The following is a 27925-nucleotide window of genomic DNA, read 5'->3' on the forward strand; positions in this document are numbered from 1 at the left end:
GTTGCTGAGTGTGAAGCGAATTCCTACTTGTCATGGATATATACATACATGTATTCATATATATATATGGGTATAAACACGTTTTTTATATATGTATATGCATATATTTAAAGATCATTCAGATGAAGCTTGCTGAACGTTATGGGGTTGGAGACTGTGAACCTCTACCTGGATTTACATTTAAAAAACTATTTAGAGATCACCATCACCGGTGATGATGACTGTCTGTCTTACTTAAGCAGCTTTCGACTGTAGTTGCTTCAGAAGAAAGCCAAGAAACATGAAATAAAAATAAAATATTCTTCTACACAAGCTGCGCAAAGCAGAACATAAACCTAACAGATATAAGCATATAACAAAAGCTTTTCACCTTGATTATAGTCTGGTACTGCTGGATCCTGTTTATGGGTTTTTCCAGGTAGTGCTGCAGTGGTGGGATTAGTGGCTGGGAAGGATCTTCATTAGTTAAAATTTCATCTGTGTATCTCTGAAAAAATACATAGAAGAATGCAGAAATGTTGTTATAAAGAATAATTGAAAGGATTACTCCCTGGAAAATTCTCACATGGTGCTGGTTCATAGATCTAACTCAGCCAAAACCAGATAGCTCTACCAGACCTTACTACCCCATATTTTGGACATCTGTTAAACTCCCCCATCCTTTATCAGCTCGTTATCATTTTAGATGGCAAGATGTCCAAAACGCTGAATTTATCTGCTTTTCCAGTGCAGGACGGATGCTGGGGATTTGTGATCCAAAGCTTGCAGAACCAGATGGCGTGACAGGAAAGATCAGCGCTGTTGGGGGGTGGGAGGGCAGGAGCGGGTGAACGCAGTGCCAGCAACTGGTAGTAGACCTCGGTCAAGAGGGATCCGTGTGTTTGCAGTGCCAGCAAACAGAGCGAGTGAGGGTTTCGGCACCGGCACCTGGACTGGGAAGCACTGGTCACAGGGTCCGTATGCTGGGACATCAGCCACTGAGCTGGATGTTTATCCTTTCCACTGACCTGGTGCGTGTGGGTGCAACTGTGTTCAGTTCACCAGCAAACTTCAAGCTGGGCTAGCTGCAAGTAGGAGACGCAGGATCCAGGCACGGATATTAGGGAGGCTGAGAGCTTATGCTGATAATTTGAGGGATCTGTGAATGTGGGGTTAGTGTGAACACGTGCATTTGTTTTCTAGCGAGCATCAAGCTGGACTAGCTGGTGAGTAGGAGGCTCATGGAGAGGGTAAAAGTGGTCAGGATCTGGGCACAGGGGTATTGGATGGACAGAGGGGCCGTGCTGCTACTCAGGGGACCCACGAACATGCACGTGCTCATGGATCTGGGGTGTTGTGTGTGTGTTTTTACTAGTGAACTTCAATCCCGAGCAGCTGGAGAGGAGAAACAGGATTTTCCTATCTATACTAATATTTTATGTGAGTTCCCTTGATTTTATAATGTGGTGGCCCTTAAAATATCCCTTAATTACAATTACATAATCGCAGCCACATTCATAACTGTATAATCTTTATAATAGTCATAAATGCATAAGCATATGTAAATATGTTCCCATATTGATTGTACCTGCCAGAAAGAGCTAGACAATGAATACAAAATTATTATATTTGTAAATGATTTCCCATAAAAATATTTAATAATCCTTTTCAGGATCACATTTGTGATTAACAACTACATTTCGTGATGCAGTGGGTTACAGGATGCATGTTCAGCAGGTACTTTGGCTACTGTTTTACCTTGTAGAAATCCTGGACAGCTTTGCTGACAACAATCGACTCGGCCTGTACCCTTCCCACCAGGTACTGGATGTACTTATTAAACTCTGCTTCGTGCTTGATAAAGCACATGGCCACGTCATCATCAGTGTCACATTTCTGCAAGCCTCGGAGGAAGACACTGTGGAGACAACGAAAAAAGGAGATGTCCTTTGATGATGAGGAGAATGTGATGGGAAGGTGATGGAATGAGGCTAGACCACAGCCCCAGGAGCCAGACTTTTAAATCAGGCAATTTCAGGTTAACACAGATTAAAAGAATTGACTGGGGGAAATGAAGGATGTTGCCACATTAGCATTAAACTTCTCAATGCCTCTTCATCCAGCATGATGCTGTCCCTCTTAGCTTGAATGTATGAAAAGCCCTGCAAGGAAGGTAGGGATAACTTTCAAGGGCTTAGCTCAAGGTGGGAAGTTAACCCCTCCCTGGATCCTTATGCCTCAGTTTAAGGATCAATGAGCCATCCACATGAGTGAAGACAGAGATCCCCACTTTGTTTCATAGAATCATAGAATCATTAAGGTTGGAAAAGACCCTTAAGATCATCGAGTCCAACCGTTAACCCAGCACTGCCAAGCCCACCACTAAACCATGTCCTCGAGCACCACATCTGCCCTTCTTTTAAATCCCTCCAGGGATGGGGACTCAACCACTTCCCTGGGAAGCCTGTTCCAATGCTTGACCACCCTTTTGGTGAAGAAGTTTTTCCCAATATCCAACCTAAACCTCCCCTGGCGCAGCTTGAGGCCATTTCCTCTCGTCCTATCGCTTGTTACTTGGGAGAAGAGACCGACCCCCACCTCGCTACAGCCTCCTTTCAGGTAGTTGTAGAGAGCAAAAAGATGTTTCACAAAAGATGTTGAGACAGGTTCACATGCACAAAAATTTTTAGCAGTGTCAGTAGCTGATAACATGCATCACCTCTTGCAGTTGAAGATACTTTTGGGGAAACACAGAAGGAGAGGGAGGGAGAAGAGAGAAAGAGAGAGGAAAGAGAAGGGAAATCTATTCTTGTGGCCCAGCCAGGAAAAGTGCCAGATGTCCCACGTAAGTGTCCTCCCCACTGCAGAAGTGGTGCCCCCCATAATGCTTTTCCCAGAGTAACTATATACTTTTCATTGCAACCTGCTCAAACTCCTTATTGGTTGCTCCTGCTTACGATGCTGCTAGCACTGATCGGAGCACATGTTGATCGGGGAAAGATTCTGCACACTCACTGGTTGTTGAGCTTTGTGTGTGCATATTATTGACCCCTCCCCCTAAGGTAAACCAACATTTAGGACCACAGAGTAGGAAAACAGGGAAGAAAAGGTGATTCTCGTGCTGTTGGCAGGGACTTCCCATGAGAACAATCACTTCCCATGAGAGCAAGGGTATCAAGGTGCAAAAGGAAGCCCTTTAGCAATGGCAAGCCTAAGGCACGTAAGATGTACAACACCTCCTCTCCCTGGCAAGTAAAAGTATTTCAGCCTGGACCTTGGGAAGTCACTCTGATCTGCAGTAAATCCTTTCTTGGAATAGGCAGAGGCATTGTGCCACGGCGTTGTACCCGGGCAGCCTGCTACAGCTGGTTGTGTTTTGAATGCATGGAAGCTGGCGTCAGTTTTAGATGAATGTGCGTCTCTATGAAGACACCACCAAAATGCCTGTAAGACCATGCTGCCTTTTTACAATAATTCACTGTTTCTCAAATAAATTCACTTAAAAGGGTAAGAAACAAGTGGGACATATGGAGCCTTGAACTTCTGAAGGATATCATGGGAGTCCCAACCCTGTGCTCTGCCTTAAGCTGTGCCATCATCTATCATCCCAAAAGGACCATCAGTTCCCTTGCACCTCAGCACTGCCAGTGCTCCACATCCTTCACAGCAATAACAGTTACTCTGGCTCTGACACCAGGTATGTGAGCCACTCTTTGGTCTCAAATGAAGGCACGTGGGAATGCCCACCTGGAATGGAAGCGAGTAATGTCATCAATATTTCTGAAGATGGTGCATTTCTGACTGGCGACCGCTCCTGGGACATTGGGACAGGTCTCAGTGTACTTAAGGTGATGAGTCTGGAGGAACTGTAGATCTTGAATGTAATCCTCTTCCGAGATCAACAGCTCTTGAATAAGAACACTGAAGGGAAGACGAATAGGCAAAAAGAAATCACAGAAAAATCATCACAATTATCCTTGACATGCTGAGAGACTTTTAGGCTCTAAAGTAGAGATACATGATGAGAGGAACAGACTCCCTGGAGTGTGTTGACTAGATCCCCTCTGCATAGACACCCTGCTCGTGGAGCGACACCTACCTCTACCTTACAGACATCTACCGTTAGGGCAGATAAAACAGAGCGTGAGCAACAAAAGGATCTATGTAAAGTAGACAGTAGCAACTTCAATGCCACTTTATACAATCAAGAAAGCAAATGTCTCCACGAGAGCACACTCAGTAGTGTGCTGCACTGCAAGGGAGTAACACAAGGTTGAGCGCTTTCACTCCCTCTTTAGGCATCATCCTCGGATATAGGGCACCCCAAAGTACAGAGGTACTGTAGTTTAGGATTCTGTGAAATCAGAGAGCTTCTGGAATTATATCATGTAAAACCCTCCTTTCAAGTCATCCAATACGATTTAGATTGCCTGGAATTTTCCTAGGCTGAAATCAATGGCAAAACCCTGTCAAAGATCACAAATTACAAGTCTGAGAGAATCAAGGGTTTGCTTGATTCTGGGAAAGAGGAGGTGGCAGGACTCAGCAGAACAAAACCAATGACTCTGACAGGATGGAGCAGGAAAACTCAAAGGTGCAAATACCAAATGACACGAGCTCACCTTAGCTTCCTTTTATATTCGTCTTCAGAAACAAACTCTCCAGGGAACTCGGGAGCTTCTGTTGTTCCCCACTCTGGTGACAACTAAAATACAAGAAAAAAGAAACATTATTCTTTTAAGTTAACAGTGCTGTTATCAATGCACACTGAGGAATATCCTTCGTGTGTTCACAGTCCCTTTCAACAGTTTCTAAACCAGTGTGATATTTCTTTTTTGCTGGAGGATTTTTAGGTCTTCCAAACCCAGGCACCCCTGCACACATACAGAAATATTGTCTAATCAAAACGTAAAAAAGTCCAATCATGTTACAGACCCCTTCAACAACCTCCTCATCCATCACTCCTTACAAAACGGATGGCTCTAAACTAAAGACATTTTTACATGAAAATTAAACACAGCATGATCGGTCACCTTTAATTTCTTGTCCAGATAAGCTGGAGATACCCAACCCTGTCGAGAGGGGCTAGATTTTGTGGGTTTAGTCCTGACCAGCCATTTCAGAGGATGAGCTGAATCGAGGACTTCCACATATTGGCCTTCCTTCAAAGTGATGGTCTCCCTGTCAGGCGCAGCGGGCACATAGTCAGCTGTGACCATGTAGACATCAAAGATCTGCGGGAATGAAACAACAGTTATTTTGTGCTCGGAAAAAAAGAGTTCAGTAACACCAGCAGAACATAAGCGCTTGTCTGTGTTTAATGTTGTATTCTGCAGCCCTCGTACAGCAAAGAGAATCACTGCTTTTTGCAAGTGGAAGACTAAGCCTCTAGGAGGCTCAGGCTGTATTTTCAAAACTATCTGAGGTGTTTTGAATTTACACCGTGAAACAGTAAATTTTTCTCCTCAGGAAAAACAAACAGTGGTCCTGAAAATGTCAAAATATGTTAACATTTCCAAAGTTTAAGTTTTTTTTTTTTTTTAGGAAGTGTTTGAAATGAACACCCAAAAAAGTTCTAATTTTCACAAAATTCTCATTTTTCTCATGAAGAACTTCTCAACAAAATTATTCTGACTGACTTCATCCAAGGCCACAGAAAATCAAGCTCTGACTTTCTGAAGCTCAGCCATAAAAGCAAAAGGTGCCAAATAATGGGTATGTTTTGACCACGTTGACTTGAACAACTTGTTCAAGATCACACAGTGAGCATGAGAATTTGGTTCTCTGTGCTCTATATCACACACCCAATATTCAGCTACTAAATATACCTACTAAAGTGAAGTACATCCCTAAAGGAGATGCAGAGCCTTAAACCACAGGAGACTGGTCATTCTAAGTAAAGTTTTCTCCTTGTGTCAAACTTGTCCATAAAGATATCATACCTCTCCTCTGGAATCCCCATCTTCAGATTCAGAGGAGGACTCCTGAGCAATGGATGAAGGCCTGGATCGTCCATGGCGAGGAGATGCAGAGGGAGTTTTTGATTCATCATCACTTTCTGCACCTGGCACTCGAAGTGTAGCTAAAAGGCAGAGCAACAGCAAAGTGTGAAATAAAGAGCTCCAATCTGAACATAAACCAAATATATAATAATTTTCAACTTCATAAAAACAAAGCTTCCCTAGGAAGAGCATTTGTAGTATTTAGTGTGATCTCCCCTTGATATTTAGGATTAAATAAATAATTGGGACATTTTAATACACGAGGTTGCATGCCTACTGCATGTATTGCCACTGCACTGCCAGAATACTTGTAGGAGGTAATGCCTCTATTTTTGTTTCAAGATAATATTTTACTACAAGATGTTTACATGATAGACAAACAAAGATTTTTCATTTAATTCAACAAATCATTGGATTACTGCACAGCTATGCACACAGTTTTCAGCCTCAGCTTGATTTTAAAATCCCACTGTGAGCCAAAACTTGAAGATGTGGCAAGTCTTCGAAACAGGATTGCTTTCAGACTCAGGAGTGATGAATACCTGAGGAACTCGAAATACCTAAGATGTTCAAAATACACTTCCATTTTTACAACTTGCGCCCCACTCTAAAGCTTACAGCTACTCCTGCTTATTTGAATAAACACTGTATGCATAAAATGGACACTAGCTGTCTTACTTTACTGCAATAGCTTTTTTTCTAGTTCAAAACTGCAGACTAAGACATGCAGTTTGGATGGACTCTTACAAAAAATTCTTAGTGCTAAGCATTTACAAATGTTCATATGCTTATGTAGGATGACTGTCTCAAAACCTGCTTCATAAATCTCCCTGACATTTAAAGTCCAAATGATACCTAAATAAAAGCTGAATATTTTTCTACACTAATTTGTGGTTGCCAGGTTCCTTACCCTGACTTATTTTTGCAGATACCATTTCTGAGATACGCGAGGTGAGTTTCTGGAAGAACTCTTCTGAGCCAACATCAGCTAATGAAATAGGGCTTTTGGGTACACCTTCTCTACCAGCTTCAATGTCTCCTAGAAAAGAGAGATTTTTCTATTGAGCAGGAAATATCATTGGAAAGCAATTTTTTTGAGTAACAAAAGCTTCTGTGGAAGGAAGGTCTAATTTTCTTTACTACTTCTCTTTCTAAAACTGTGCTTGCTCACATTTCATCCAAATAATTCACCCTTGAACAGAGACCAGTCCTGAAAAGTTCCAACATTTCAGACAATTTCAAGAAAACAGGACAAAAGTAGGTGGCAATCATGAAATACATAGACAATCTCAGCTGTAACTGTGAAGGGCAGGAGTAGGAGACAGAAAATAGCTTCTCTTACCTTCTCTTGTTTCAGAGGGATGAATAGCTCTGAAAAAGAAAGAGTAAAGCAGAGTTAAAAGTTAAAATAAAATGTAGTAAGGAGAGCTAAATGAGAAACACTCCCTCCTTCTCACACCTTGTACATGAAGGCTGGGAATATCTAAGTTAGGACTCTGGTTTGGACTGCAGGTGCTGGTAGCCGATACTCACCAGGGCCACTATAAGAAATGAGAATTGGGGCACCTGGCTCATGTGGGCACAGGAATGCTTGGATGTCTTAGTATTTGAGCTAAATCCCATCTGAGAATTCTTATTCCTGACTTTTATTTCAAACTGTTGCTTGAGAAGACCTGGCTGCTCAGGGAGTGGGCTGCAGAACAGAGCAGCATCCATCTCCCTGGTGCTACTGGGACTTTATTCCAGCTGACACTGAAATAAAACTATTCCGGTTGGAGACATTATGTCAAGTGGGATCTGTAGTCCCAGACTGTTTGCAGTGAACTAATGCTCAACAATTTCCAGTGGTTTCACCAGGAAACCAAGGACTGGAGAATATGCAGATGCTGTGGTCCTGCCAAGAGATCTGCTCCCATCACATCAGGATGCCCGTGTGTTGGGGAACCAAGCTGACTACTGGCACTGCAGTGGTTTCGAGGTCCAAAGAGACCCTTGCTACACTGACAGCTTTTATCAGCAGCAAATTCATTCATGCCAGCAGGAATAGGCAGGAGACTATATTGCCAACGCTGAGTGAAAATGGTTTCACAGACGTGAAGAACTACCAGCATTTGCTTGCATCTGATGAAGAGTGTTTGTGGTGTTCCCCAAGACTACAGCTCTGTCAAAATACTAATATCCTGAAGTCAACATCTCTACTATTCCCGTGCTTTTTGAAGGCAGGATATAAATTTTCATTGCACAAGCTGATCTGCCTTAATTCTCTGTTAGTACATAGGAAGCAGGAGGAAGCTCACTCCACTTGATATATGATAAACCATATATCACTAAATATGCCTAACAGAGCCTGGGCACATGCTTGGCAGAGGTTGCAGTGGAATAGCTGAATTCACACCGCAGCTTTCTTCACTTCTCAGTTCTTCGGAGGAAGACTGGTCGAGCCTTTTAGGTTAGACATATTCTAGAAGCTAATGTGTGTTCAGGTGGATACTGCTTTTCAGACTGTATCTGCCTAGTATCCCAGCCAAGAATGGCAAATTCAGGGGGTTATTCTTCAGGTGCATTTGTAAACAAGAAGTTTGTGTGCAGTCCCTTTTCATCTATTTTTTCTGTGAAGCATCAGTGTATTTCAATGTTAGCAAGTAACGGTCACACTTTCACCCTGTGAATTTTTTTGGCATTCTGTTTAGGAGATGAAAAAGTAACAAGAGTTTTATATGACCTACTCTTTTTTTTTTTTTTTTTTTTTTGTCCTTCTTCCTATGCTCCCTGATAATCAAGCATAAATGGCTGACAGTGATACCACAGTATTTATAGCACTTTCCATCCTAGGACCTCAAACTATTTTAAGTCTGGTGCTGAAGGATGAATGTAAGATGGTCAAATTGAACACTGCCTAAAAGTGGCTCATGGGAACTGCTGCAGGGTGGTACCTGCACTGCTCCATTTCAGCATGGGTGGCCAGCCACTTACCCCAGCGTGGTCATGATGGCTTCTGACACCATCACGCGCTCCTGGGTCAGAACTTCAGCCTCTTTCACTGCAAGATTAGGGTTTATCATTAGAGGACAGAAGGTAGAGAATGTTCTTTTTATGTATTTAATGTAGGTACATTTTCTAGACACGGATTACTGGGAACACTGGAATACTGAATCTGCCCTGTTAGCAGCTCCTGACCTGGGATACATACTCCCACACATATGATGCAAATAGTTTGCTGCTCTCCCTGTTCACGTAGATTTATGATTGCCCCATTTCTCTGCACTGCTCAAGCTATGCTCCTGTAGCTCTTGGTACAGTAGAAATGTGGGATGCAAGGAAGGATAACAGAAAAATGGAGTCCTTCACAGTGCTGCCCCTACTCCCAGCCTATATTTTCTTGTCCCCCATCTTACTGAAAGAATTGTGTCAGGAGAGGCCCTGGAAAGCTCTGCAAAAGGGGAATCAAACAACTCCAGCTGCCTTAAGGCAATTCTACAATGCAAAATACCTTAGCAGAGTGAAGCACTCAAAATAATTTTTCAAATGGTGACTTTTTCTAGTTACTTTATATTGCCTTTCTTCCTTTCTTTTTCCTTTGTGCTTAATTTGGTTGTTTGTTAGACTTGTCTTCTGTTTATACAGAAAAGATGCTGCTGTTAATCCAAGATACGGTTAGAAATCTAAAACATTATAGAAGTGAAGAGCGTAATCATTTGCAAGGTAAGCAAAGTCATGGCTAATCTTGGGAAAATGCATTTTTTTCAGTTGTGGTTTGATTAATTTCCTTATCAGTCACACTTGTTTTTCTCTTAGGCACTGTATAAAAGGTAACATAGAGAATGCATTTGTATTGTAACAAAGATTTACCATCTGCAACTTCCAGGGTGGCGGTGCAGATGGACTGGCCAGCCTTGTTGGTAGCAATGCACGTATAAGAACCACTGTACTTCTTTTTAACATCCAACAGGATTAGACTGTGATGCATATTTGAACTGGCAAGTTTACACCCAGGAGTGTCTGGTTTGATCCACAGGATGCCTTCCCGGGACTCTTCTTTCAGCCAAGTAATAGTTGGTGGTGGATGTCCTAAAGGAAAAACCAATGCAATGAGTTTTAATTTTCCTAAGGGTGTTCCTTCCTTACAATTATGAGCCATGCTGTGAATAAATGCTATTTTGATCTGTTTCCTGATACTTTTGCAACAATAACGGGCATAAAATATAATAAAGGAACATAAACCTTTCTACAGCATGCTCATAAGGACATTAAACCTTTTTGTAAAATCATAACTGTTAATCAACACATCTTCGTAAGACTAACAAGTGTTATTATCCCTGTTTTTACATACAGGAAAATGGAGGTGAAGATGAGTAAGATGCATTTCTGTAAAGCACATGAAGGCTTACGATGTTGGGAGTAGAGTCCCAGACTTCAGATACGGGAGAGGAGGTTACAATGACTTGGGCCAGAGAGAGTCTAGAATGTCTCATGAAGTTACACAATTTAAGTGTTATGCAGAGAGGCAAGGGATCTATCCACTTACCTTCAACTTTTACAGATAATGTGATGCTTGCACCTTTCTTCACCTTTTTATTAGTAAATCTTTCTAGGAACCTTGGTGGTATCAGCTGCTCATGGGAATCTGAAAACGACATTATTGATGAAACATGGTGACACTTTCTGTGTGAGTTTGGACTACTGAAAAATTCCTAGAGGTTTTGTTATCACCTGCTATGGCTTCTCTCACCTGTTTCTGATGGCTCTTCTTTCTCATAAGGATCTGTAATGCAAGGAGAGAAAACAAGATGACAAATACAAATCCTTTCTGTCCATGAGTTGAAGAAAAAAAAAAAGTGACTCCAGGGAATTACTCCTTGCAGGAGATATTACACAGAAATGTTAGTATGATTTGTAAGAGGCCCTCAGTTTAAAAAAAAAAAAAAAAAGAACCATTAAAGTTCATGAAGTTAGGCAGGAATAAAATGTATGTTTATGAGACAAGAGTCAGACCCTAGAGAAGTGACGTGTCTCATCTTCAGGACACAAAGTAAATTTCTAGGTGAACCAAGATTAAAGCATGTCATCTTTTATCTACAGACTTTCCCACCTCACTTGACTTACCTTGGTAGGCTTTCTCAAGAAAAATAATTATATAAAATGGAAAGAGCCACTGGAATAGAGAAAAGCAGGTGCCAAAAATAGTCCAATACCTACCTTTGACTACCAGCCTGGCTGACGAAAATGCAGAACCAGCAGAGTTGATGACAAATATGGAGTACTGGCCAGCATCTGCCTTAGTGACATCGCGAATTTCCAGTGAGTGGAATTCCTGTTTATCAGTCTTCAGGATGCGATCCGAGGCCTTTAACGGCTGTCCATCTTTGAACCAATAGAGACGAGGCTGCGGGTACCCTGCGAGGAGCAGTTACAGACACGGAGAACAGAATGTATTGGCCGCATCGATTTAGGACCATCTCCAAACAAGCAGATCCTTCTGAGCAGGAGCCAAGGAATCCTAAGCTCTGCCCAGGGATGCTGTTTCAAGGATTTACCCAATTAGGAATGGCTGCAAATTAATGAAATTCTATTTATCTGTTAAAGTTCTTTCCTGTCTCTTCAGTTTCTGGCACTCCACATATTGGCTGCATGTACAAATGCCTTCCTGGTTGGAAAGGTAACACTTAGGTCTGATTTGCAACGTACCCAAAGAGAAAAGTTGAAGCCAAAACAGTTCACGTCATTTTTATAGGCAGCAATTGGAGAAAACAGGAGAATCCCTACCTCTCCCTACCACAGACAGTCAACACCAGGAGGACATTTTTGTAGTTTTATGTTATAGCAGCAATCCCCTCATAAAGTGACGCAAGTCCAGGACTGTTTCATTTATTAAAGAGACTAAAGGACACCCTCACTATCTTTTTTTATTCCTTATTGCTCCTCCATAACTAATGTGCTCAGAGAATTACAGGACTCAGTTTTCAGAAGTGTATGCCTGTAATTATGCCTGGAGACATGGACACAGAATGAGACACTTAATCTGCCTGAGTCTGCTGCAAAAGTCAATGTTCATCAGCATGAACACATTCTTCCAGCTGTTTTGTGCAAATGTGGTGCAAGATGCACAGGCAGGGGTGACAGCTGCAGAAGAGCACATCGGAAAACCTTGTCCAGCATTTCAACCTGGCAGCACACCTGGAACAACTGACAGTGCTGTGGGCTCCCCTCACCTTTCACCTTCAGGTGAAATTTAGCCAGTGATGCTCCAGGTGCCACGTGTATATCATGAAGCTCATCGAAGATCTGGGGCAATTGCTCCTCCTCAGTGGTAGATTCCTCCTGTTCTCGGCTGAGAAGCAATTAAAATTAGAAAGAAGAAAGTCAGCAAGCCAGAAAAGAGTTAGGAATCAGAATCACCTATTTTAGGTTAATTCAGTCTGTGGGTTTTGTCATCATGACAACAGATTCAACACCATATGACATTAAAAGTAATGGAGTGACACCGTGAAGACAGTGCCTGAAGGCAGCCAGAGCAAGTTTGCACATGATAAATGTCCAGCTGTTGCAGTTATTGCATCTCAGCTGGTCTGGCTGTTCCTTTAGGACCTTAAACTGGTCCTGCTAGATACAGCAAAACCAGGCTTGACATAAATATCCATGTTGATCTTATCAAATCAGAAGTTAGAAAGAGCTAGAGTTCAATATTTTACCTTGAAATATATTCTTTGGCACTGTAGTAAGAAGATGTCTCTGTTGCATCTGCTGCTGTCTCATAGTCGGTGCTGGTCACTGTTAAATGGAAAAGGAAATGTTTCCTGTAATCTGAGCTTTGAAACTATTTTTCTTACTGTAACTATAGTTTCCCTACTAATTTGAGTGACCGGCAGGTCGATTTCACACTGCTACTGCAGCAGGATCCCACATGTCCCTGGATGATGGCAAACACCTCTGTTTATCTGAAAAGCTTTGCTCTGAGCCTTGCCTTGGAGTTGGCAAAACCCAACTGAACACAAGAGGTTTGCAAGTGAAACATTTTGTGGGCAACACATACTTTTTTTTTTTTTAATGTAAATGGTGTTTTTCTGGAAATAAAGTTTATCCACCTCTCAGCACGACCCTTTCCCTTTGTTTTTCTACAGTGATTTTGAGACTTACAGTCCACTCGAAGCTCAGCCTTGGTTGAAGCAACTCCCATGTTGTTTTCAGCGAGGCAACGGTAAACACCCATGTCAGTGGGGACCACAGCTGTGATGATCAGCTGATGGCACCCTTCCTGGTCCTCATTGATCATATAATGATCGTTTTCTTCAATAGCTTTCCCATCCTTGAACCAGCGAACGGTGGGGAGCGGTTTGCCAACAACAACGCAGTCAAAGCTGACTGGGTATCCGTCTTGTACCTCTTGGTTTTGGAGCTCAGTCATGAACATGGGAGCTAAAGTCAGGGTAGTTAGGAGAGAAGAAAGAAAAACGTGGTTGTTTTAAAAGATGTATTTTAAGAGCACTGTTGCCCAGTGCCTGAAGACTTCTGGTTTCTAGGTTTTTTAATTGCAGAGTGGTATCTTTTCTCTATGAAAACAGTCAAGAAGAAACTCCCTGACAAACACTATGAAGGTATTCCATAACACCATAAACGTTGCAATACCACAGCTGCAAACTATACATTACCTCTGTTCCTCTCCTTACTGAAATGTCTTGTCTCCCTCAGGACTGATCTGAAACCCATTTCATTTATTTAAGTATAATAATCATAGCATTTATGGCCATATTATTGTAGTAGGGGACATTTCTGTTGTGAAAAGCAGGTTTGTAGATAAGTCAATACTTTGCAACCCCCTCCTTCATCACTAGCCTCCCTCCTCTCCCTCAAAATGAAAAAGAATAAAAAATTCATCGTTTTTTCCAAAAGTGCAAAGATTCCAGAAAAATATCTGCACGAAATGAAAAACAAAGGCTTTTTGGAAGTTATTTGTGAGGGACAAGATAACATTCTGAGCTGCTCCGGCTGTCTTTTCCAAAGAATCAACAGGTTTGCTTCACCTACCTGTATCAGAAGTTAGCAAAGGCGGTGGAGGTCTCACTACTGGTGGTGCAAACTTCCCATGCGTGGGTGGTGTTGCCTTCCCAATACGCAATTCAATTTTTTTAGGGCCTTGTTCCAAAATGTCGATCTCCACAGGAATTCCCAGAGCACCAAACATCTCTCTGAATCGAGTGGCGGCAGCTTTTGCCTCAGACAAGATTTCAAACTTGATGTAGATGTACTGGTCATCCTCGCGATACGTCTGATGGTCGACCACCTCTATATCCCCTTCATCTGCACTGACAAAGAGCTCTTCCTCCACATCAGATATCTCTGTTGAGATCTTGGCTCTGAAGAGTCTATGAAGTCTCCTTCCTGCTTTACGGAAAGCATCATCCATCTCACTGCCAGACGAGCTCTCTGTCTCACTGTCAGTGCTTTGTTTAACCTGCTTCTCCTTACGAAGAACTTGAGGTTCCTGAGTGCCGATAACCACCTTAGCACTGTGTGAAACCTTGCCAAATTTATTGGATGCTTCACAGGTGTATTTACCCGCATCTTTCCTGTCCAGACCAGTGATAATCAAAGAGCAGGTCCCATCACTGTAATTGTCTATGTGATAGTAGCGACCATCTGAAAGCTCTTCCCCATCTTTCAGCCAACGGACTTTCATGTCAGTTTTGCTGTGGGCCACGCACTCAAGGTGGAGAGTGCTTCCAGGCTCACCAGAGAAATCTTTGAAGGTCTCAGTAAACACTGGGCACTCTTGTTGCTTGATCTCTTTCCTGACTTTGTAGCCTTTGAAAGCAGCCTGGATCTTCACAGCAGCCTTGTTCATGGAAGGATCATCTAAATCTGGCATTTCTGGTTCAGCTGGCTTAGCAGCTGGGGCAGCCACAACAGTCTCCACACTGGATTTCTCCCACTGTTTCCATAATTTGTCTGTGGAGATGGACTGAACCTTGCTAGTAACACTGACACTTGTCTTCCCAGCTTTCTTGAGGTAGTTCACCAGTGAAGGAGTCCCAGCTCTAGACTCATCATCTGAGCTTGTGAAAGAGAAATCTGCTTCTCCTGTCCTAGCCAGCTCGTCACACGTGGAGTACTCCTCTGAGTAATAGTGAGACATCTCTGCTTCCTCCTTCCTCAACTTCTGAAGCTTCTCGTCCTCTTCAGGCACCTCACTGATGGAATCCAAGGTGGGCTCCCGGCTCATCCGGCGTTTTTTGGCCAGGGCTTCCCACAGGAGGTGAAGGTCTCCCTCCTGAGCAGCCTCAGGGGGCAAGCTGGGCTGGACATGGCCATCCACCAGCTCTTCTGGTTGGCTTGCAGGGGGTGCTTCCCTGGCGATCTCTTTTAACATTGCCACTGTGGGAACTGAGGAGAATTAAAATGATAAGATGTTAAAAGTCTGTGAGTAAGCTATAAGAAAGCACATGGAAACGCTATTCTAAAGCCTGGGCAGAAGAGTATCAGCAGCATTTAACTAAGTGTTCTGTTGAGAACAAAATGTGAAATTAATCTAACTGGACGTGGCCCTGGGCAACTTGTTCTAGGTGACCCTACTTTGAGCAGGGGAGTGCACTACAGTATCTCTGGAAATCCTTTGCAACCTCAACTATCATGTGATTCTATGCATGTGCATAAAACATGGCCAAACAACATTTTTTTTTTCTTCCTTGCACATTTGAACCCAATAAATAAATTTCTGCCCTTTTTGAATGTTGCAGTCAATGAATATCTGGTTAAGACTGTCAGTGGAGCCTGGAAAGCTATTCCAGGCTCATCCTATTTTACAGCTAGACAGGGCTTCACTGACTGGCTTGAATAGATCTCCACTGGTTGTAATGGGAGCAGAGACTCCCACTTCATACGGAGGAATCTGCCTGTAGATACTTTGGTTTAGATGTCTCTGAGTCTGAAGGTTGTGACTCACGCTCTGGGACAGACTGACTTGCCTCTGCATAGTGCCCAGGGCCATTTGAGATGCTCCAGGCTGTCTGGGACATCCACATGTGGCTCTCAGATACAACACAGGACCTGTGAGTACTCTGGGTCCCTCTGGAGAAGGAGGTGGAGGCCAGGAGTGATACCCTGAAGTGCCTCAGTGGCACTAGATGCCTTTCTGTGGGCCACTGAATCCCACTGTAGGGGCACAATTCAGCTTCCTAAGCACTATGACCCAAAGCCATTTGGGATGTCTGGGACAGTGGGCTGGCAGATACCATGCAGAACACATGAAAGAGCCCTCACTTTCTGAAGTGGCAGCTGAAGGCCGGGCAGAATACCCTAAAGCATCTCAAAATGCACCAGAAACCCATGTAGAGACAACTGTATCACACCTTAAATATCTGACTCGGGAAAACCTTATCTGAGCAGCTCAAAGCTGTTAGGGATTCAGAAACATACTGGGCAATACCGAACAAGATGACAATGATTCTTTGTGGGTTGTTATCACAGCCTGCAAAAGAAAACAAATTCCGGTCCAAGCTGTGGAGATGCCCCTGGATGTTCATAAACAGAACTGATTTAACATCACAGGAATGCACTGTCTGTACCTTCAAGACACAAGCTGGCAACAGATTTGACTTCTGGAGAAACCATGCAGGTATACGTGTCCTGATCTTCAGGTTTAAATGCATGAATGATGAGTATTTGCTTTTTCCCATCAGAGAGGATCTCGTATCTCCCTCCAGCTTGTATTTGTTCTTTTCCTTTGAACCATGTCACACTCTCTTCAGTTTCACTTGATAATTTGCACTCCAAGCGAGCCACCTCCCCTTCCGAGACTGATCCTCCCACCAAAGGATGGGTGACTGTAACTGGAGGCTCTGTAATTACAAAAAAGTGAATTAACACAAAGAACATACCATAATCTGGCTTTAAGGCACTCAAGATCACTCTATAAAATATCCAAGCATCCCATCCTTCATTTATAGATTTTTTAGCTGTTGTAGACAACCAAAGGAAAAAAAAAAAAAAAAAAGACTGGCAGCATCCAAAGTTTGCACTTCCAAAGATAATATCAAAATAACTTTACAAGCTCTCCCAGCGGTTAAACCAGCTCCATTTAAATATATACATGCAAAAGTGGTTGCATTTTTCACATTCCTGTGTTTATTTGCTGATCTTCATTTACCCATCACCAGTATTCAAGCAGTCCTACAGATTCTAGAAGATCTTAATGTTTAGAAGTGAAGCAGTTGTGAAGTGAGACAAGAAAGAAACAAAAATAAAAGAGAAAAGATATAATTAAAAGCAGCATTCATCCCAGTCTTGAAAGTAAAAAATATACATATATATCTTTACACTAGCTTAGGAAGAATAAAAATTCTCAAAAAGCGTAAAGAATTTAAAAATAAAAATTCTCTGTATCTTCTTTACTTTGGAAGGAGGCCTGCCAATGGCATGCTCTTTGCATGACAGTGATGATACTCAAAATGAAGTCAAGACAAATGCGTTAACCATGGAGATGTTGACTGGGATGTAAAGCACACAGCTGAGTTCCCAAAAGCAGCACGCTCCTGAGCATGATCTGCCCCTCTGCACATTTCACCGGGGTGAGGGGACCCCTGCCCAAAATGCCTTGGGTTTGTTGTAGACAAAGTCAGCATATGCAGAGTTATCAGGGTCCAGCACTGGCAGCTGTTATCCTGCAAAAACATCATTGCACGTCTGAGCCTTAAACAAAAGAGGATTTTTTTATTATTATTCTCACTTCAAGGAATTTGTTGGGCACTCAGCTATCACAGAAAGAGTTGCAAGAAAAGAAAGATTGAGGGAATGGCTCTCCATCCCACTGTAGCTTCCAAAGTTTCACCAACAGACAGCAAAGGAACTGTGTCCTCCAGAATTTCTTTGTGGGGTTATTGGAAAAGATACACAAATAATATAAAGAAAGAGAAAGATGGGTGAAGAAGACAACACTGCCCACCCACTGCATTGGTTCCAGGGTCTTGGTTACCCTGAATGCATTCCAACATGCCCCTTTTGACTCATTCCATCCTAACTCCACCAGAAAAGAAACTCATGGTGACCGGACAACACATGGATGCAGTGCAGGCTGCAAGACAGCTTGATGCAGTTTGGAGAAAATAAGTGTTGAGTACTAACAACACAGCAGGTTTTGTTCGCAGCAGCCCAGAACAATTTTTCCAAGCTCTTTCTCCTCTATTGTGTTGGCAGCAAAGCACTGAAAGACGTTGCAGAGTGAACTCTTCCAGGAGATGCCTGGAATGGGTGAAGCAGGCATGCCATGCGAAACACAAGGTCTACAGCAGCTTGCAGTCCTCCATGGGGGCATCTCTCCATTCTCACCTAGCCGCACCATCTGAGGGAAGTGCACCGGCTCGCTGGCCCCAACTTTGTTTATAGCAGAGACGCGGAATCTGTAGGGTTCACCTGGGGTGAGATCGTCCACCATAAACTCCGTGTTTTGAATAATGCCCTTGCTGCATGACTGCCAGCCAATGCCTGGGATTTTCTTCTCCACGTTGTAGCCTAGAATGTCACAACCGCCGTCGCTCAGCGGCTTGTACCAAGACAGAGTTACAGAGTGGCTGTTCTTACTTAAAACTTCTGGTTCTTCAGGTGGATCAGGGTGGGCTGGAGGCACAACAGAGGTCCCGTGATGTATGACATGAACAATAATGCTTTATACTAAAACAACCAAGAGCCTTCTACAAGCAATGAGAAGAAAGAGCAACAGATTCAGTATTTGTCTTACTGTAAAGTTGAGTGGGTACATGCCCATGACCGCGAGACATACCTGCGCACCGTTGAGTTTTCCCTTGTCTGCCCTGATCTACGCTGCTAACGACAAACATTCATTTTCCAGCTGTCATCTCACATAATGTCACATATTGTTGTGATTTTTCCTTGCTGCTTTGTCCCACCCAGCTCAAAATAAAGATGACCCTACTCTGTCCATATTATCAAGGACCTTAGCTGAAAACTTCAAGTATGTTTGGGCCTTGATCATATTTGTTTCAGGTCTAGCCTTAATAGAAATCATGTTACTGTTGGACTACAGAGTAACTCTAGTGATTTAATAGCAAGTCACTCAGTTTCTGTGAGATTGCTATATATGTCACAGCATCGAGGCAATAACAAATAAATACATAATGGGAATGGTCTGGTGTCCTACCAAATTGCCTACTGACGATCATACTCAGTACATTGGAAAATGTTCCTCACTTAATTTACACTTTGGCTTAGAAGACAGAAATAATTCTTTTAGTCTTCAAGTTCAAGGCATTTACCAAGTAAATGACCTGCCACGATGTACCAGTCCAACAAATTAAAGGCAAATAAGGTCAACAGAGAGTTCTTTAATTCTGGACACCACAAACATAACATAAAAGCTTCTTTTCTCTATTTTCAGCCAAATTTCATACAGAAAACCTGTCACCAGGAGGGGTTCATGAGGATAATATTTTGCAGCTCCTGAAATGTAGGTGCCCAAAATAAGATAATGCTGTTTTAAATCCATCAACAACCATTTTTTTGGTGGAAATGACTGGAATATATCAGAGATCTCTCAAGTCTCAGAAATCATTAGACAGACAGACTACCTGTAATAATTTAAAGAATGGATGGTCAGTCAGTGTCTCTTGAACATCTCGACTATAGTGTACAGCTAAAACACATTACAATTATCTCATAACCATCACTGGGGTTGTGCTTGTGTGACCATTGCTGGGTGACCCACCTATCCCACTGTGGGAAGGAGCCAGACCTTGGGTCTGGATGAATCATTGGTCTAACCTGCCCCAGGAGGGACTTGGGGAACTATCATGTTTTCTACTTGTGAAGTACTCCAAGAGCTATTAACTCTTGTATCTCTGAAGTACAAGGTGTGTGTTTCATGGATCTCAGCCACATGAAGATTTTAATATGCAACTCATTAATCTGGAAAACTGGTTGCCCTGCACTTGAGTAGATTAGCAGATTTCAAAGGGTTCTCTGCTGCTCTGGATAATTTTTCCACGTGCACTCTAGTTCAGCTCCCCTCCATGTCCATATTTACTGAGAGTGATGTTGAACTCTGAGTAAGTTGATTTCCGTTAGACTCTATGTTACATTTTACGAAAGACTACAGCTAAAGAAAGCTGGTGAACATCTCTACCATCACTAGCCTGATATAATTTTCTTCTGATGAGGCAGAATATTTCTGGACAAAGAACAAGTTGACCAGTGGCATCTTCTCAGACTAAGAACACTAGTTTGGGACATGCAAGGCAAAGAGAAAAGAATCAGTACGAAGATTAGAAAATTCAATGTTGTAGCTCAATACCAAAGTCTGAGGTTTCAAGTGCCACTGGGCTAGAACGACAGACTTACCCATCACAGATAACTTGGCTGATGCAATTGCTTCCCTGGAAGCAAAGGTCACCTCTCCAGAATGATGCGGTTGGGCTTTTTTCAGAATAAGTTTGTATTTGTTTCCATCTGCTTGTACCTCCCAGTCCTCATCTGACTGGATCTCTATATCATTATTATACCAGGCAACTTCAGTAATTGGCACAGCTTCACTTAGGATGCAGCTAAATGTAGCTTCCTCCCCCGGCGAGACTTCCACATCTGTGAGAGGCTGCAAGATCTGTAGGCGCCATCCTGTAGATAAAAATAGGTAATCAAGTCCTCAGTTACAGAAACAAATACAAGCGAGAGACTTTCTGAATATTTACACTGAAACTTGGGACAGCCAGGCCTTGGAGACCAAGCAGATCATTAAAAGGGAGGTTATGTGTATCACTAGACCAGAAGATATCATTGGGGACTGAAACTTGGCAAAACTTTCAGGAGAAAAAACAACCTAACAGTCTTTCTTTCCCAAGTAGCAGAAAACCACAGTGGAGATACCATGCTATGACTTGAGGATGGCTGTTCTTGTACTCTTAAAAGGGGTTCTGATCCCCACAGGGGTCTCCAGTAATAGCATAAAATACAAAGATTCAGAGATAATATTGTTGCTGATATAACTCTCATCTCTAAATCCCTGAAGTATCTACAAACACAACCCAACTCATCAGAATAACGACAGCTGTAAGACAGTCATTTGCTGCTAACTCATTGCCAACTGGTGCTGCTTATATCCATCTCATGGCATACGGAACAAGAAAAAAAGGAAATTGTAACACATCATCCATTTGTTGTGTGGGAAGAAGATTTAGGTAAGAAGCAAGCAACAAATGCAGCTTTTCCTCTCTGCTACTCGTCATATTTTCCTGGTTCATTTGCCTTTTCCAACCAGAAATTTAAGCCTCCCCATGCACATGTGCCTCAGTTACCTTTCACCGTCAGGAAGGCCGAGGTCACTGCATCGCTGCACATAAAAGTCACCCTGCAGCTGTCCCGGGGCGTTAAATTCTTCAGCAGCAGAAGATGCCTGCGTCCATTTTCAAAGTAAACCATCTCCGTGTTTTCTGTAGTTTTGGCAGGTTCATCGTCAATCAGCCAGTTGTAATTGTAGCACTCGGGCTTGGAAAGATAACATTCAAACAGGGCTTCCCCTCCTTCCACAGCTTCCACATTCTCCAAGCCCTGGACAATGCTGTTCTTGGCTAGCAAAGAAGGACAACGAACAGTATTAATTGTTTGGCCGTGTATATCTGAATATTAACAAGCCTTGGAGCACTTGATGATTCCCACTGCTGGAAAGCTGATGGAAAGGACGTAGATGTGATGAACTCTGCTTGTAGGTTTAGTTGTTGATTTCAGCCATGCTCTAACGCAATTCTATATTTAAAAACATTTTAAGTAGTGAGATAGTTTAAAAATAATGATAAACCTCTAAGACCTCTAACATTTCATCTAGACTTCCTCCAGAAACCTGACTTCTGTTTTTATAAATAAAGAAAAAAATGTTGGTGTTTATATGAATCAGGCCAATAGTCGATAGGAAGGGATAGCTCAGGAAGATAAAGTATAATCAAATTCCTTCCGTCCCACAGCAGGAGACATTTCCCACAGATCTCCCAGGCAGCACAATTATCATCACAACTGGGGAGATGTGAATCCACTGACAGCTCGTGATAAAACCTTACTGCCTTTCATGCAAAGCAAATATGAGAGAATATTATACCTGGCAAAGCTATAGTGACTATCATCCGAGTTAAAAAATCTGCCTCTAGGAAACACACAAAATGTTAAAATCTGTATTAACAGTATTTTGAATAGTAAACTTCTGAATTATTACAAAAGCTCTGTGATAAGGTATTAGGTTTATTTTCTCATGCATGTGTGGTCAGAAACACGCACATATCACCACACTCCATTTGCCCGCAGTCATGCATCAGTTGGCATTTGTACACAGGCAATCAGCCTGATGTAAAATTAAATGTGGGCTGGTGCATGTGAATATAATTCGTGTTAGACCGGTTACATGGACAAGTTACATGCACAACAGTGGGAACACACAGTTGAATAAATACAGTTTACACAAATACCATACAATGGTCAGCATGATCTATAATATAAACCAATGCCCTGAGACATCCCTGTTTAGATCTTTAGATCTCTATAATCACTATGTAGAACTGTTTTATAAAAAAAAAAAAAAAAAAAGCTGAACAATTTATTTAAAAAAAAAGCATGAGTTACTAAAAAACCCTGTCTTTTATAATACGATTCTATGATTTATACTTATGGAGAACAATGAAGGGTTTGTAAATCCTTGGAGAATGTACAATTTTGTTAGAACAAATCTGAGCTGTTTATTCGTGCACTTTTGGAGCGCTGGTTTCTCTAACTACGAAAAGCAGCCGATTGGAAATCCTACCTCCTCTGGGATGCTGTTAGATTATGTTCATTAACATCTTTTTAAAACCCTAAAATGGAAAGTGATTGCCAATGCAGAAAAAATTATAAATAAATAATACCTTGCTCTTCTGTACTCACAACTCCGGTTAAGCAAGAAGGTATAATTGCCTAACAAACACAAATATTCAGAATTCACATCAGAACCACTGCTCTTGCCCATCACCCTAATTCACCTGGTGACCAAAACCAATAATTCCATACACAGCAGGAAAAAAAAGAAATATCAATATAAAATCCTAAACCTATTGATAATATTTCCATTTACTGTTTCTCAGGGCCTTCACAAATGCTGATGCCAAGTGAGAAGGTAATTCCTGAGCTATCAGTATTTGAAATAAGTAAAATACCAAGCTACCTTAGCTTAGCTGAAAATAAAATGAAATTCCACGCTATCCATTAGCTACTGGTTTTAAGGCACACTGTGTGTAAAAAGCACTCTGTAACAGCAAAAAGCACTCTTATTACTCCTTTGGACCAACGTTACATCTGTGATTTTACAATAATTCATCAGGACACAGCCCATTGCACTGATGTTCCAGTTCATTGTAGAAGAGGTATGACGCGTAAGTGGTGTAATAAGTGAGCGTTAATCAGAACTAAGCTCCAGTGAAATGCTGCAGTTTCATATTCAATTCCCATTAACTCCCAACTACTTTATCGTTGTTATCAGTACTGGCGTGAACACCAAAGAGCGGGTATCTGATGTGTCACTTATTGTGAGGTGCTGCCATGATTTTTCCACCTCTTTTATTTGGAACCCATGATAGTCTTCCTCTTTGGCTGGAAGACCTCACCTTGAACATCAAGTGCAGCCATCACTTTAGTGCCTTCAGCTTCACAAGAATAGATGCCAGTGTCTTCTGGTACCGTAGATTTAATTTTTAGCATGCTTACATTCCAGTCCTGATCGATAATCACTCGCTGCCCATCTGCATGTATTTCCTGATCATTTTTCTTCCATATGGCGTGTACTGGCCTAGAATATTGGCATATGAACTCTGCTGTGCCATCTTCATCAACAGTTATATCCTGCATGGGACTGACCACTTCAATGGTTGGATCTGTTAACCAACACGTCAGGAAGGACATGCATTAGTGGATCCTCATGGAAATCACAGTTTAGAGAGTTTTGACAAGCACAGAGCCTGTGGGGAGCAAGCAGAGTGACAGTGCAAGCAGGAAGCTGACTGGGCACACTGGGGATTAGCAGTTTAGTCTGTGCTTGTGTCAGCATCAAGCAGGATTGAAGCAAAACTGGTACATTAGAATATAACTATCACGCCGGAAAATGGGCCACCAGCAATTAAGGCTTGTGCTTTAACAGCCCTGAATATGAACATCTGTGCAGAACATCTGCTGGGATTCCCTCCAGGCTTAGTTTTTCTCCCAGCGTTGCTGAAATCCTGTAGACTAGGAAGAGCTGGATGCGAAACACTTCTGCTTCCCAGAATGTGGCAGGAGCGCAAGTGTGAGACGGGACTGCAATGGATGGGTTGCTGTTAGTGGTTCCCTGGAACTCTCAACCCCACATAGCAATAGGAATATGCCACAGACTCTACTGGAGGCTCCTTGTATGAGCAAACTGCAACACTCGTTGGAAAGAAATCTAATATTCAAATGCAAACGCTCATTCCTGTCCTGTGGTGGTGATGGCTATATGTCAGGAGTCATTGGCAGCACGAGGAGCAAAGATTCAGGACAACTGTAACAAAAAAGGGCACTTCACAGGAGACAGGTACTTATTGTTTTGATTCACCATGTGTTTCTCTGCAGCAGAGACGTAGTTTGGGGAAAAATAATATGATTTCCTTTACAGTAGCTGATCTAGAGATGCAGCACGAACTATTGCAATCTCAGATTGAGAGCCCATAAAATGCTAGAGCAGCTGGATACGCAGCTCCTTTGAAGAAGGCGAGATCCATGAGGCTGCTTTTAAGCATCCAGTCTGTCTTTTAAAATACTAGTTCTGCTTCTTAGGAGGCAGCTGTAGGGCACAGTAGATATATCCAACCTCAAAATATTGTGAGCTTCCAAAGCAGTCAAGGAGTCCCTCCCTGAGATGTCAAATTGGACCACCTGCATACGGCTGCAATATATATATGCTAAAAAGAATAATCTCAATGAAGTCTGAAAATGGAAGTCTCTCTGCAACATCCTTCTCAGCAGAACTACGTCAACTTTCCCAAAAAATTGCTAGAGCTACAATGGGACATAAAAAGATGACAGTCAGAGAAAGCTGATGTATGTCCTTATCTTTCAAATAGTTGTTCTCATCACAAGCCAGCTAGAACAAACTACACTGGACCTCTGACTAGTATGCTCCTCTTGAAACTGGTGCATCGGGTTGAGGATTTGAGATGCTACTAGCAGACCATGGGAAGCAAAGATAGTTTTGCAAATGACGTTTGGAAACTTGTTGCAAGGCTCTCTAAGGCTCCCTCTACCACTCTGTGTCTGCATGTGTGTTTACAGAGAGGAGGCATCAACGGCAGATCGTGGAGATGTCTTGGGTACACCAGGACTGAAGAAGCAAGAAGGTATCTGTGCAGCTGGGGAGTACAATACCGTCTCCTTTCATAAGATGCAGACATGTGCTCCTCACAGCAAATGTCACCTGTGGTCTTGGAGAAGGAAGGTGTCCTGGTTCCACTGCCCCATTGGTCTTTGCCACTGCTAGGCTAAGACCTTGGTGACCCATGCAGAACGGCAGAAAGCTCCTTGGGACTTAGGAGCTAACGTGTACACTGGGGCCTGTAATCCTCACCCTGCCCAGAGACCAGAAGAAGGTGGCAGCTCCTTCAACCTTTTCCATTTTCCCCCCACCCATATGGGAAGACGCTGTCATGCTGGGCCACTGAATGAATGCAGTTGTAGGGCAATGACATTGTGAAGGCCCAACAAGAAAAGCTGTCATGAGATTCCACATATTATAGAATATATCCAGTTACAAGCATGCCTTACACCACGGGAATGGGGCACATGGAACAGAGAGAAAGACAACTTGTTCCTTGATGAGGAGCAAGCCACGGATAGCTAGATCGACTGAAATATATCTAGTTTAAAGACAGATCTATTTTTAAATTTCTGGACTAAATAAGGTGCACGAAATTGGCTGTTAATACAAGCACAGTCAATTTTACTAGTATTTTACTTTCCTATTAAATAAAGTGTTATTGAGCACAGTGTAACTGGGGTGTTTTTAAATACCTTTCTCATCCTACTCCAGTTATAGTCATGTGTCATCCTACTCCAATTATAGTCACATATACTACTGTGATTCAGCTTCACATTAAAGAAATCTTGCCCTAATAGAAGCACAAAATATCCATATACATATGTGTACTAGCATGAGCTGTGGGGTTGGACTAGATGATCTCCAGAGGTTCCTTCCAACATCAACGATGATGTGACTCTCTGAAATGAAAACTTCTCAGGAGCCTTTTATTTGATTGAGTCGAATACCTAACAATGCATTTATTTTTAATTTATATTTTAGGCCCACTGGAGTTCTTTGGCTAGAGAGCTCAGAACGAGGTTCTGTCTCTGAAAAAGTGAAACTCAAAATTGATACAAATGGACGTGGGATTTGAGGGGTTTGCACACCATGTTGTTGCTGCATCATTCTGATATTAGGAAGAAGTGATTTGGCATTTTATCTTTGCGGAGAGTTAAATTTTCTGAATGTACAAGGGGCACATTATACAGAGAAGGAGACATCAACCACTGACTACAATTCCATATTGTGGCTCATTCCTGTTATAGTAGACAGTTATAGCATGGGATAGATTTTAATAAAGAACTCTTAACCCTTTATATCTCCATATATACAAATCCCTTTTCCAAGCAAGGAATAAGTGTTACTTTTGCCTGAAAAATAACAACTTTTCCCAATAGCTATAAAAGGACTGGATGTGAAGGAGCTTGCTTTATCAAGTCTGGAGCTCAGTGTTATTTGCGGCTTGTGGCTACCCTTACCAAATGAGAAAAATATTTCTTCAACAGACCAGAAAGCTTTGCTAGTGCAGTGATGACCATTACTATTCTGGCAGTCAACAAATGAGGCTCATTTTGTCGCTGTGTTACTGCAATGTCATATACCCTTTGGTTCCCAGGAAGAGCTCTGGAGCCATCAATACAACAGCCCAAAGTCTTGTCTTGGGAACATACTGAGCTCAGCACCAGTAGCCCAGCTATGGAGCAGCACGGTGGTAATTTTGTGAATTTCCAGCTACATAATATTTTGTGGTATTAAAAAAAAAAAAAACAGTTGAAGGGGGGACAAAAAAACCCATGTGCTACCACAGTGGTTTATGTTCAGCTCTACTTAGATGTCAGGTGAAAGCAGCAGCCCTGAACCTGCAACCCTTCCTCACCTGAACCACTGAAAAAAATCGATGTGGTTGCACGTATAAGACTTCTGGCGTAAGTATGGGTGACTTGCAGAAGTGGAGGGTTGCAGGACACAGAAGAACTGTGAAAGGATTTAGTAAGGGTAGCCTGGAAGGCAGAAGCACTAGCACACTGAGCAAATCCAGAGGTGGCCATCTGTTTCTTTCTAACAACGAAATACCTTTGACTAATAATTTAGCTGAAGATATAAGGGACCCAGCTCTGAAGGTGACAGTGCCTGAGTCATGGCATGCCACGTCATTTAGGGTTAAAGTGTGGATAATCCCGTCCTTCTCGGAGATTTCAGTCACAAAGTTGTTGTGAAGGGGAGATCCATCGAGCCACCACTGCACGTTCTTCACGCCCGGGTGCGAGAGCTCGCAGGTGAACGTGGCTGACTCACCCACAAAGACGTCTGTGTTCTTTAAACCAGAAACTATGACTGCTGCTTCTTCTGTATAACAGAGCAAGAGAAGGTGCCAAAGGAAAACAAAAGCATAAACATATACATGTCGCTTCCTGCAGAACTAGCCCAAGCAACAGTGCAAGTTGTCCAGGAGAGTTAAACTTGTAATGCTGTTCCAGGGAAAAAAGAGCTAAAATTTTCTTTAAGGGATTTAGAAACCACCTTCCATCCTTCACCTGCTTGCAAGCGCAGTGTGTGTGTCTGCAAACACTGTTTCATTGGGAGGAAACTCTGCTCCACGACCAGGTCATGACTGGCTCTCCTG

The 27925-nt window shown here is 42.4% G+C and overlaps 1 protein-coding gene across 1 annotated transcript in view; it reads right to left on the reverse strand.

The window, feature by feature from the left end:
• The window catches only part of OBSCN (obscurin, cytoskeletal calmodulin and titin-interacting RhoGEF), a gene marked incomplete at both ends in the record, with an annotated part of 186125 nt that overhangs the window by 52424 nt on the left and 105776 nt on the right, over positions 1 to 27925 (reverse strand). Inside the window, 23 exons of the mRNA XM_082305313.1 lie at positions 371 to 487; positions 1738 to 1897; positions 3727 to 3900; positions 4602 to 4684; positions 5013 to 5213; positions 5922 to 6061; positions 6892 to 7020; positions 7324 to 7352; positions 8955 to 9021; positions 9831 to 10049; positions 10507 to 10605; positions 10711 to 10743; positions 11178 to 11375; positions 12191 to 12309; positions 12671 to 12749; positions 13116 to 13394; positions 14004 to 15359; positions 16541 to 16813; positions 18300 to 18587; positions 20325 to 20597; positions 21275 to 21547; positions 23600 to 23866; positions 27376 to 27648. Of these exons, the coding sequence (XP_082161439.1) occupies positions 371 to 487; positions 1738 to 1897; positions 3727 to 3900; positions 4602 to 4684; positions 5013 to 5213; positions 5922 to 6061; positions 6892 to 7020; positions 7324 to 7352; positions 8955 to 9021; positions 9831 to 10049; positions 10507 to 10605; positions 10711 to 10743; positions 11178 to 11375; positions 12191 to 12309; positions 12671 to 12749; positions 13116 to 13394; positions 14004 to 15359; positions 16541 to 16813; positions 18300 to 18587; positions 20325 to 20597; positions 21275 to 21547; positions 23600 to 23866; positions 27376 to 27648 (5129 nt within the window). The remainder of the gene's footprint in view (positions 1 to 370; positions 488 to 1737; positions 1898 to 3726; positions 3901 to 4601; positions 4685 to 5012; positions 5214 to 5921; positions 6062 to 6891; positions 7021 to 7323; positions 7353 to 8954; positions 9022 to 9830; positions 10050 to 10506; positions 10606 to 10710; positions 10744 to 11177; positions 11376 to 12190; positions 12310 to 12670; positions 12750 to 13115; positions 13395 to 14003; positions 15360 to 16540; positions 16814 to 18299; positions 18588 to 20324; positions 20598 to 21274; positions 21548 to 23599; positions 23867 to 27375; positions 27649 to 27925) is intronic.

This window comes from Platalea leucorodia (genome assembly GCF_965183815.1).
Source record: "Platalea leucorodia genome assembly, chromosome: 1".
NCBI classification, from domain to species: domain Eukaryota; kingdom Metazoa; phylum Chordata; class Aves; order Pelecaniformes; family Threskiornithidae; genus Platalea; species Platalea leucorodia.